This window comes from Cyclopterus lumpus, chromosome 1 (genome assembly GCF_009769545.1).
Source record: "Cyclopterus lumpus isolate fCycLum1 chromosome 1, fCycLum1.pri, whole genome shotgun sequence".
NCBI classification, from domain to species: domain Eukaryota; kingdom Metazoa; phylum Chordata; class Actinopteri; order Perciformes; family Cyclopteridae; genus Cyclopterus; species Cyclopterus lumpus.
The window spans coordinates 14,026,507-14,038,761 of record NC_046966.1 but is presented as its reverse complement, the minus strand read 5'-3'; the positions used below and the strand labels follow the sequence as shown (position 1 = coordinate 14,038,761).

General features: G+C 40.3%; 1 protein-coding gene across 1 annotated transcript; it reads left to right on the top strand.

Annotated features, from left to right (window-relative positions):
• The first annotated feature begins 840 nt into the window (after positions 1-840).
• LOC117733743 (perforin-1-like) lies at positions 841-3,089 on the top strand. Its single transcript, XM_034537594.1, has 3 exons — positions 841-938; positions 1,029-1,561; positions 1,727-3,089. The coding sequence occupies exons 2-3, from the start codon at positions 1,029-1,031 to the stop codon at positions 2,898-2,900; spliced, it is 1,707 nt and encodes a 568-aa protein (XP_034393485.1). The 5' UTR covers positions 841-938; the 3' UTR covers positions 2,901-3,089.
• The last annotated feature ends 9,166 nt before the right edge of the window (positions 3,090-12,255 follow it).

Here is a 12,255-nt window from a genome sequence, read left to right as displayed (position 1 = left end):
TGTGAAGCATATAATATAGTCGGGGCCCGCGATGTCAGAGCGAGGGCCGGTTGGTGATGGAGGAGGGCCGGTATTGGACCAGTCCAACCCCGTCGGCCTACCGGGGAAATTCCCCGATATCCCCTATGGCCAGCCCACCTCTGCCTCCGATTGGAGTCACATAATAATGTAAACTAAAGGCCGATGCCATGCGTGAAGATTGTACAGTAACGGTGTTTCTCAGAGTTTCTGCAAACTGGTCGAATTGTGTGTGTTCTTGTAAGCAGTTGATATTTCTTTAATTTTATTTCTTTATCACGGATGACTGTAAATGTCGTAGCATTTGGCCGGATCTTACACATTGTACCTTTAAGTGCTAGTATTTGACACAATTTGCAACTCTTGCCTGTATGGGTAGAAAGCATATCATTTTAAGTTCACTTAAGTTTAACGTCAGACATATTCTCTATTCCAAAAGGCAGTTAAGGGTCTGTGTACTTGCTCTAATGTCATGGCAGCCTGCAGTACACTTTATCAGGAAAGGGTAGTGTTAAATTCAGTAATAACATGCCCCACCTTCCATCAGTAAAAAGTCAAGTTTACTCAACAACGTTTAATGGTATTGAATACTTTTCTTGGGTTAATCATTTTACATCAATGGGCAGTCTCTGTATTTTAAACTTAAATTGTATGTTTATAGTGTATTTCATTGCAGGTCAACTAAATGTGCCTTAAAGTTCATACTAGTGAGATAGAAATGAATCAAAAACAGAACTAACAACACTGCCAACCACACACAGTCCCAAAAATATTGACAAACCACATAGACATGCAGATGGTTAAAAAAAGACATCTGTGAATCTCATACACAGGCAATCAAGACTCCACCTCTCCATCAATACTATAACATGGGTCAGATATTGTAAGTTACTGAACAGAGCTTGCTGTCAACAGTCCCGGTAAGTTGAGTTATCTCGCCCATCAATAGGACATTGATTAACTTATTCTGTGTCCATGACTTTTACCGTCTTTTTATTCCTTCCATACAGATGGCCAGACTGTGGCATCTCATGCTCCTGAGCTGGGCATGGAGTCCTCTGTGCCTCTCAGCCAGTGTGGGCTTCATTGGTTCACCGCAAGAGTGTGAAAAGGCTCACTTTGTCCCTGGTTACAACCTTGGTGGAGAAGGCTTCGACATTGTCACAATGCAGCGGAAGGGTGCTTATGTCATCGACACGGAAACATGGAAGCTCGGCAACAACACTTGCAGGATGTTCAGCAACAGCTACATGAAAAGTGAGCGTCAGAAGGTCCCAGCTGCCGTGGTGGACTGGAGGATCCTCCCAAAGTGCAGTTTAAAGGTCTCCAGTACAGTCTACAATTCTGTTGAAAGTCTTGTGAACGACTCCACCTCAGCTGTGTCGAATGATTGGAAAATTGGCCTCAAGATCCCTTTACCGTCTGCTACTATTGGTGTTGGCTTTGGAGGTTCCCACTCCAAAGAATCTAACTTTGCCATGCAAAAGTCAAAACAAGATCACTACACCTTCCTTCGCCATTCTGTCTACTGTAGCTTCTATCGGTGAGTATGTGGGTATATATTTGTTTTCTTGGCATTAACTCTGAATTTATTTGCTTTTGTTTCACAGTGTCCCGGATAGACAACAAATTTGCAAACAACATTAACAGTGAATAAAATGGGACTGTGTCAGACTGTAACTGATTAATATGCTTTTATGCTTCACAGCTACAGATTGGCAACACATCCTCCACTGAGTCATGACTTTGTATCAGCCGTGAACTCCCTTCCATCCTATTCATATCAAACATTGGCATCATATCGCAGTCTGATCGACACATATGGTACACATTATATTACACAAGTGTTTCTCGGTGGGCAAATAAAAGCAATCACTTCTGTCAAGACCTGTGAGGCAACCATGAGTGGACTGTCAGCAACAGACGTCAATGACTGTTTGTCAGTCGAGGCCTCTGCTAGCTTTGCCAGCACTGCCAGCATTGAGGCAATGACAAAACAATGTCAGAGTAAGAGGAACAAGTTAGGCTACAATCAAAAATTCAGCATTGCGTTTAGTGAGCGCAGCACGGACGTCATTGGTGGAAACATTGACGGCGCTGACATCCTCTTTGAAGGCCAATCAAACCCCTCTGTCTATAACAACTGGATTAACTCACTGAAGTACACACCTGATGTGGTCCAATACAGCATACACCCTCTGCACACCATACTGCCAAGCCGCCATTTTGCCAGGGATGGACTGAAGCAAGAGGTGGAGAAGTACATTGAGGAAAACGCAGTGTTGAAAAAATGTTCAGAAACCTGTAAGATTGGTCACAGATCCAGCAAAAGGGATCCTTGTGCTTGCGTTTGCAACAGTGATCAGAATATCAAATCAAACTGCTGTCCTGCTGGGAGAGGTCGTGCAACATTAGAGGTCTTCCAGCTCTATGCAGAAGGGTTGTATGGTGATGATTGGACTCAGACAGATGGTTCACTGGAGGTGAAATATGGAGATCAGAATAAACGCACTGCCATCATTAGTAACAATGACAATCCTAGATGGCCGGAGACTTTTGAGTTTGGACCCATTGTCATTACCATGCAAAACAAACTTACGTTCACTGTTTATGACGAGGACACTTACTGGGATAGCGATCTGTTAGGCCAGTGCTCATTTGATCTGCGTAGAGGGAAAGTGAGAGACTCTTGCATGTTGAATCATGGCACCCTCTTCTTCTCGTACATAGTCAAGTGTGCACCAAGTCTCGACGGTGACCAATGTCAAGAATATATCCCATCCCCCATGAGTCTCTCTCTGGCCAAGGTCTTCCACACCAGAAACGGGGTCCTTCTTGGGACGGGCAAGAGCTACGCTAAATCAGTCGGCCAGTCAGGTTGAGGTCAGCAGTTGACTGTTTGATTTCACGATGATCTTGAATGTAGTTAATAGCATATTTTACTCTGTTACTCTTTCTTTGTTTGACATGACATTTACAAAAATGTCCCTGTGAAAAATTGTGTTGGATAATCTACCTTTTCTTCTGCTTCTTTCTTACACAATCTGCAAATAAAGCATCAACAAAGACAACACCGGTGTCCTTCTGATTTTATGTCTTAAAAAGTATGTTGATTTTGTGGTTTACATTGAAATGCATACTCATAAATGCAGAAGCTACAATAGACTGTCAGGCGAGAGTGCTCAAGTTTACCAAATATATAAACCATTTAAGTAATTTTCTTGAATAATAACTTTTATACCATGTACCTCCAAATAAGGTGTGTTGAGTTTTTAGTCCTAATAAAGAAGATATTTCTTCTTCAGAAACATTTGTCACTATTATTTTCCAACTACTGTGTGTGTGTGTGTGTGTGTGTGGGTGTGTGTGTGTGTTTACACAAGCACAAAGAGTCCTCTGAAAATCCCAACCAATCACTTTGCTCTGTGTATCGGCACACCTGCGCTCTATGTTATAAATAGATGGTGGATACATCAATTCCCTCGTGTCACACAGCTGGTTCAGAAACTTGTGTTTAGAGCGAAGGGAGAAGACACACTCCACAAAGACAGACGATAGCTGATAAACAGTGTAACCACAGAATCCTGGCCGTGTGTATCTGTATTCATTTGTAATTGTATTGCTTTATAAAAGTTAAGATGTCACTTCATCAGTATATGGTTAAGACGTTGTAATATAATCATTTGACCATTAGAAGATAAGAGTAATACAAGTTAATTAGAAATGATTTCACATCGAAATAGTATCTGAACATATAACCATTAACGGTTTCTAAATCATATTTGAGTAGATTTGCCTTTTGGCATAATAGTGCTGAAAGTCTCAACATATGCAGTTACAGTGTAGTCAAGTCTGCGTGTAACTAGTGCCCCCCTGTGGTAACTAAATGAGCTGCAACTACTCAGAGGTCCAAGGTCACAGGAGAGAGGAGAAGGAGGCTGCCTGTAGTATTGGAGGAGTTGCAACAGAGGGTGAACATCTTCATGTTATGAACACAAGCAAGTGCAAACAAACCGTATCTGTTTTATTTTACACTTTATACAATGTACTCCTTTAAAACTCTTCTTGTAAATGAATAGCACATATACTGTAGCACTCTTGTAGAATTAACTGGACTATTTATGTGGTATATAAATAAAGTTATTATTATAATTATTATAATACATGCACTATTATGCAGAATGCTCTCAAAGAAATCAACCAATTAATGTGATTCATTAACATGGCAGCAGCAATTTAACATTATAACTTTTTTGAGGTTTAGCATATTATTATTATTATTATTATTATTATTATTATTATTATTATTATATTATCTAAAACCCTAATATGCAGAGTAACTTTATGTGACTACAGCTGGAAAATAAATGTAGTGGATTAAAAAGTACAACATCTTAGTAGAAGTAGCATATAATGGAAATATAAAGTACTTCAGAATTGTACTTAAATACAGTACTTCCTCAGTATTTGCTATTTCCCACCAAATACAATGTAGATTGTACTAATACTATGTTAGATAGAAGATAACTGATAATACTGTCTATATTAACACAGCTTTGCTGTCACTATAATGTCTGCTAATTATAGTTTTGATGATTTTCCGGTCAGAGCCTCAGTCTAAGAGATAATTATGGAACCATGAGGATCAACTTAAAATTATCTTGACTGTCAAGCTAAAGATGAGGCTGCTCCATTTACTTCCTGATAACTATGATCTAAATGAAGGCATAATCAAAACAAAAAAAATTCTAATTTATGTAACAAGTGTTCTGGAGACAGCCCTGCTGGTTCATGTACTTTACTCACCTAACCTACACCACACCAGTTTATGTTTAAAGTTTTGATGGAAAGAAGTGAGCTGTTAAAGTCACAGTATACTGTATATATAGGAATGAGGAAGTCACTGGTTGGTTGGTCACAAAGAAGGAGCAAACAAACCTGCAGCAAGATTATTGAAAAGGACCTGAGGAAAGGATACAAGAAAAGTGCTTTTGAAGAATTTGCCTCAGAGTTTAGTACATTTTGGGTATGGATCCCCCTTGGCAGCAGCTCAAGTAACATAGGTGTTAAGAATTTTGCAAAACTGTGAATGTGTCCAGAGAAGTCTGTGTGATTTGGACACTAATAAGGAATACCACTAAGACCTGTGGCAACTTTGAACTGTACATACAACATGCATGTTATTTGTCTGGGAACTCCATGGCAGGATGAGAGAAAGAAGATCGCTCTTGAAGGGGAAATAAAGTCTGAAATAAATTGCATGTATGGTGTGACGAGAGCTTTCTGGACATACCTAGCAGCATGCATGGACAGTGTGGAACCTTTCAAGTCGGGCTTCTTATAAGCATTACATTAATACACAAAAAAATAAAACAATTCTGGAGAGAAACGTTGCAGAATGCATAATAACAACCCCAAACATACATGTTAAGTTCCATAAGAATGGCTCCATTGTTGCTGATCACTTCCTCAGAGCTTTTCTGAAGAGAATTGTGAAAATGAGCTGTGATCAGATACACACATTCATGACATAGACTCAGAGCTGTGACTTCTTCAAAGGCTCAATCTACTAAATAATTAGGTGAAAAAAGGAAACTCCTAATTACATGAGCAAAAAAATCCAATGAAAAAAAAAGTCTTGGTGGCTCGCTTCAACTCTTTTGTACTTGGACGCAGGACCATCATCCTGACACACATACTAATGTATATACTGCATGGATATTAATGTTGTTCTATCAGCAGATGAGCAGCTGTGCAACATGTGTGTCTGAGTATCACATTGCACCCTGTGGTCACCGGGTGGTGGTGAACTTGTGAGGGTGAGGCAAGGGTTATCAGGGTGAACTCTCACTCCTGTTAAATTAAATTGTTGTTTCTCCTCAATTGTGAGAGCGTGTATGTTGCGTGTGTGTGTGACCCAATGTGCAAGAAAATGTAGTGAAGTGCCATAGGTGCCCTTCTAGTGGAGAACATGCACGGTGACTGAGGGAGGGCCCAACACCCTTTTGCTGCCAACAAATGATGTTTATTATTAGAATTTCAGTAATAATGATCAAATCAAAATCATTGGATCCTTCATTTACAAGATGCTTAACTCAATAGTGCCCTTCAATTCACAATATATATAATATAATAATAATAATGCATATAATATATATATGACCTACATGAACAGAGAGAGACAGAAGGTCCCAGCTGGTGAACCCTCCTCAAGTGTAGTTTAAAGGTCTCCAGACTACTCTACTGACGATGGATGATGGTAAATGGATGATGATTTGAATGCTGCTTATCTTTATGACAATAAAGTGGTCCCAGATTAATACAGTGATACACTCCAAGGTGTCCTGGACAACAACAAGAGTTTACAGTATAGATAGATAGATACTGTAAACCGATGGATAGATCTTTATACTATTTTAATCTACTGTGATGGGAAATAACGGAAAGCAGAAGGAGCCACATGAAAGTACTGAGATTCACCCCTTTATATTCACTTTACCAGCACCCATTATTCAGTCTCACCCGCTCATCCAAAACAGGTCATCGTAGTTCCTCAACTTGACAATCTCCTGCTGGCCAAGCTTATCCACACCCCATTCCTTTCTCCTTCCCTTGCTCCGAGAAGAAAAGAGACAGAGGCGAGGGGATTTGCCTCACGGTAGGTAGCTGTTTTATGTGAAGCATATGAGAGAAAGGAGAAGAAAGGAGAGAGGTTTTTTGGCGAGGCTTGGTAAAGAGAGCCAGGATCCCACTTGAGGAGCAGTGGGTCTTAGGGCTGGATGATTTGTTTGGAGAAGCCCTCTCCAGCCAAAAGGAGGATTAGCTGCACACAGGTTCCCATGAAACCAAGGCGAGGACTTTTGGAGGTTACCACACCGCTGCATGACTGCACTTGCATGGATGCATCTCGACACACACACATGTGCATCAACATCTACGTATGAAGCATGGAATCTCTGTCTGTCTGTCTGTCTGTCTGTGTTCTTTGCATATCTCGAGAGCCGCTCATGTGATCCACTTCACACTTGGCCAGTGTATTGATGGCGACCCAAGGTGAGTGCTTTGTCGAATTTGGTGCAATTTGGACACGCGACACCAAGCTTCTGAGCGTTGCCCTCCAGACAACATGTCTGGGCAGATCGCGACTCGTTGACTGCACTTCACTTTGGCTGCGGGATGCTGGATGTAGCCTGCTACCAGACATTTCCTTACTTTCCTGCAGTCAACAAGTTGCAGAGGAACATCACCACTCTACCTTTGCTTCCAAATTGAAGTCTTGAATGCAAGTCAATGCCTTTCTAATAATGTAGTAATGGTAGCCTTTAATTTCAGAGACTGATTACTTAGAATAGTATTTTTCATATCTAAACATCAAAGTAAAGTTATAGCTGTTCAGGGCCCTTTTAGTTCGGGCCCAGGTAAAGGCTGCTTACCTTGCCTGACAGTAAAGTTTGCCTCTGGTGATTTTTCCCGCGAATCTCACAGATTTTCCTGACCGTGATCAATTGTGACTCAATTGGGGCAGATTTAAAGATTGGGGGGACCCCAGGCAAATGCTGTATTGCTTTACTTTTCACCCTTTCTCTAACTGAGAAAGCTGAAATTGGCAGTAAAACTATTAATAGAAAAAGGTTTTGCACTCAAACTTTTACTTAATGTTAAAAGTACAAAAAAAGGCATTACCAGCACAATGTACATATATTTAACATCTGTTCATGGTTGACCTTCAATTCTAATATGATGCTGGATAGTTTAGTGAATAATAATGCATCTTAATGAAATTGTTATATTGTGTAAGTCAAATCTAAATCTGCAACGTGATGTGATGTTCTTTGTCCAGGGACCTTTGATGCATGTCACACTTTTTTCTCTCTCTCTCTCTCTCCATTTGTCCTGTCCGTATCTCCACTGTACCTTCACAGTGCCAGTTTATTAGGTACACCTAGCTTAAGCTAACTACAGCAGTCTACTACAAAAGTCCTGCAATAAATCCTCCTTTCATGAAGGTCTTGATGTTCGGTTTTTTTTAGTTCATTTTCAAGGTTCTCGGCTTCTGAATTGTATTGCATGATAGATGTTTCTATTATTTTGTATCCCTCATATGTATCAATGAGGCCTGGCTACATAACTGAAACAACTCTCTGTATAATGCAACCCAGTTCAAAGCATTATGGGGAATGTCACCTCTACAACCTTGGCTGAATGGGTCATGCTTACATCCATCATGGGTCTCCATTTTCTGAACCTGTTCACATGAGAGGATGAAGACACTGCTGGTCCATGAAGTGTGTCTGCTGCCATCTGCTGGACCTGCAAATAATTACAAAACTAGCCAAGTTAGAGCAGAATACTGAGTTCACTATGTCTCATTAGGAAGACTTCTTATGTTGGATCACTTAACGAATTAAAGACAACATCTTTGCTGCAATGTGCCATATAAGTAAAGATGTATCAATATGAAAATACTATAAGTTGCCTTGATCAGAACTTTTATTGATTGAACACGTTTTAACATAATTTGAAAGTTGTTGATGTTTATTGGGTCTGAGGTCTGACTGTAAAGAAGCCTCAATCAGTGCTGCAATTTAAGGCAAGAAGAAATTTCATGCATCTCTTTGGGCCATGATCAAGTGCAAGTCATGTTTCCCCATTCATGTTTGACCACGGGATGTAAGTGGTGTCTTTTAACCCTAATGTGTGTCTCCTTGCATAAGATCTACACAAATAAATAATAAGTTCAAAGCTTTGATTCAAATTTTCTTCAAATGTTTTTGGTGTAGATTGGTGTGTCTGAGGAAACCTCCTAATGTCTGTGAACAAGATATTAGATACACCAACGTTTCACAAGACTGTCTCAAGTACAAGAGCAAATTCAGAATTCATGCTTTTTTTTATGTGTTCACGGATTAATTATATCACTTCTTAGTGAGTGTGGACAAGGATGAGACTTGTGTGACACACATGGCCTACTCTTTAACATGTGGGTTTCCGACTGAGCCCCCTGTCGCCATCGCCACAGCTGCCATGACTACTGCCCCTCCTGCCACCGACTCACCCAGTTGCTGTTGCTGTCCACAGCAACCTGAGAAATCTCTGGCCCCCTTTCATCTCCCAATACCACCCCAGTGGAGGATTGAACAACTGGTAGCACTACTGTCAACACCTCCCTGTACATGCCACAGACGGCTCATCTTAGCCTTGTGGCAAACATAGCGCAGATTAGCATGCCAGCAGTTCTCTTCCCAAACATGTCCGACGACATTAGCACATGCTAACTCAAGGGAGTACGCGAGGGCCAGCTGTCAAGTGGAGGGAATTCCTCGCGCTTCACTCAAGGTCGCTCCCACCATTCAAAGCAACGGCGCCCTGTCATGACTCCCACGCTAGGTGTTAACTCAGTATCGCTAACAGTTTAGCTTGGATGTCATGGCATGTTTGAAAGAGGGTCTTAACTGGTGCTTTACGGTCACACAGCGGGGCTGCAGTGTGTGATCGTCAGCTGCCACACAACACTGTGTGCAGTGCCGTAACGGAAACACATGAGGCCCCCCTGCAGAATAACCCTGAGAGGGCCCCCCCTCCCCCCCATATGTAAGGGATAATGTATTGTCCGGCGGTCATTATCCAAAGATAAACGAACAGGACCCAAGCTTTTCTTTTGAGGGAAATTTATTCAATCAGAAAAAACAGCTCAAACAGAGAACACATGTATTCCAACAGAAACAAAACATATGCTAGGGCCTATCAAACAGCTCAAATAGAACATATGTTACAACAACATAACAAATATGCCTACATATAGTCGATACACCGGTAGGCTACTTTCTACAGGTTTGCATTTGAATACACATGTACGCGTCTTTTAGCAAATCTGTGTGCAAAGTCTTTAACCACGCTCTTTACATCTAAACTGCGCGCACGTTTATTCTCTATGCTAAGGATGGCCACACCTGACAGCCTCTCTTGTGACATGGAGCTTCTGAGATATGTTTTGATCAGTTTTAGCTTGGAAAATGACCTTTCTTACTTAACGGTTACTTTAATTATTTTGTACAGAGCCGTTGTCTTCTCAAAAGGGTTGCAGTGTTGTACAACGTGAAATGAAGTTAAACAACGATGTGGTTGTGGAGATAATTAAGGAAATGTGTCCGATAATGGGCGCAGGGGGTATAGTGAGAGCATAGGTTTAATAAGGTTAATGTATTTTCAAGCAAAACACATAGACAGAGCAGTACAGCTGTCAAAGTATAACGTTAGCTACGTGGTAATGTTAGCTATAGCAAACAGTACAATACCTGTCTCTTCTGGCAGATGAGTGCATCCTTCACCAGCTGGTCGAAAAAGACTTGTAATTTTGGGAAGTTTGGCATTTAATTCAGAAATTTTCTGTTTTGAATGCCGCTTTTGGGCACCACTTTTAAATGTGCGTTTCATTTTTCCTCAAGAGAAATTTCCTCGTAGTTCTCCCAGAATACACCGCGGCCCAACAATAACACCAGTCCGCGTAGCAGGAGGCTTTAGTGGTTGCCTGTTACGATTGCCTTTACAACTATTATTTAAAACTTATAAAGCCAGTTTAAAATACTTTTTTTATTGTGTAGCTTTATATGAGAGAGACAACTTTGAGGGATATCTTAATGTTATTACGTAATGTAATATTATTTATTTATTACATTATTCGGCCCAGATTCGGCAGCCGATAAACCGGTTGCCATGTCTCAGACAGAATCTGCCCATGTCCGTAACAGCTACACCTGGGCCAGACATGGCAACAGTGAAATGTGCCAAAGGTGGCTCACATTTGGCCGCATCGAGCCGGAACACAGCCGAGTCAGCCGACACTTAGCCGCAATACGGCCGAGTGCGCTGGCTAGTGTTGGATTAAAAAAAAAAATTGCCATGCGAGGGCGGGGGCTGCGGGGGTGATCTCTACGGGCCTGACTGTGTGCCTTATGATGAGGGGTCACAGGGAAGGCAACTGGGAGAGAGAAATATCGAAACTATACACCACTTATTGTTTTAAACTGTTTAAAGGCCACCGATTCCTCAGTTTGAAACACTACCTCATGACAGTGCTAATAACGGGGGTATGATCAGACCGGAAGGGATAAACATAAAGGTAAGTAGAGTTTTAAAGTCTGTATCAGGGACATATCATCGTACATGCTGATACGTTAATAAAAATTTCTAAGGAAAACAACTGCATTTTGAAACTTTGTTTGCAAGGCTTTAAGTTAATGAATGAAACTGGCAATATTCTATATTGTGTAAATATGATCCAAATATCCTCCAGTCACATCACCAATCCACAGAATAAAAGTCGCCAACAAATGCAGTTTAAGAAAATGTTGTAACAAGAAGTATTGCATTTGTATTGGGCTTTTAAAGATTAACGTCACCAGTAGGTGGAAAGAAGCGATAGATGGACGGAGACATTAATGAGAGTAGCTGTACATGTTTTTTCTTCTTTTGTAATTTAAATATGTTCTATCTGTGTGTAGAGTGATGGGGCTAACTTATTGTAATTGTTCATTGTGTGTTAATTGTTCACGTCATAAGAAAAATATAAATATAAAAATAAATTATCTTGAGCCTTAAATCTCAATATCACTTATTTAGTGGATATCCACAACTTTCCAAAGATATCACATTTGTTAGATGTTTAATTTAAGGGGGAATATAAAATGATGCAACTATTTTGATTTTGAATATTTATCCATTTGCAACTTTGTGTGCGTGTTAAGTACTTACAGTACAGATGCACTCCTCTATTCATGTTTCCACATGAAAATATACTCAGGCCTCTTACATTCTTCTCTAACGGAGGTTTGTATCTGGATTCCATCTCCTCTGTCTGTCTTTTTTTCCAAAATCTTCATCTTTTCCCCTTCAGAATCAGAATCAGAATCAGGTTTAATTGGCCAAGTAAGTTTGCACAAACAAGGAATTTGACTTGGTAAGGTGACTCTCAGTGTGCTTACACAAAATATACAACACAATACAATACACAATACAATACAATACAGTATACAAATATACAACTTAATACAAATATACAACACAATACAATACAATACAGTATACAAATATACAACTTAATACAAATATACAACATAATATACAATACAATACAATACAAACAAACAGTGCAATGGACTAAGGAGTTTAAGAGTATGTACAGGCGGAATGGCTATATACAGTGGCTGTGGAATGTTGCACAGCAGTAGTGCAAGAAGA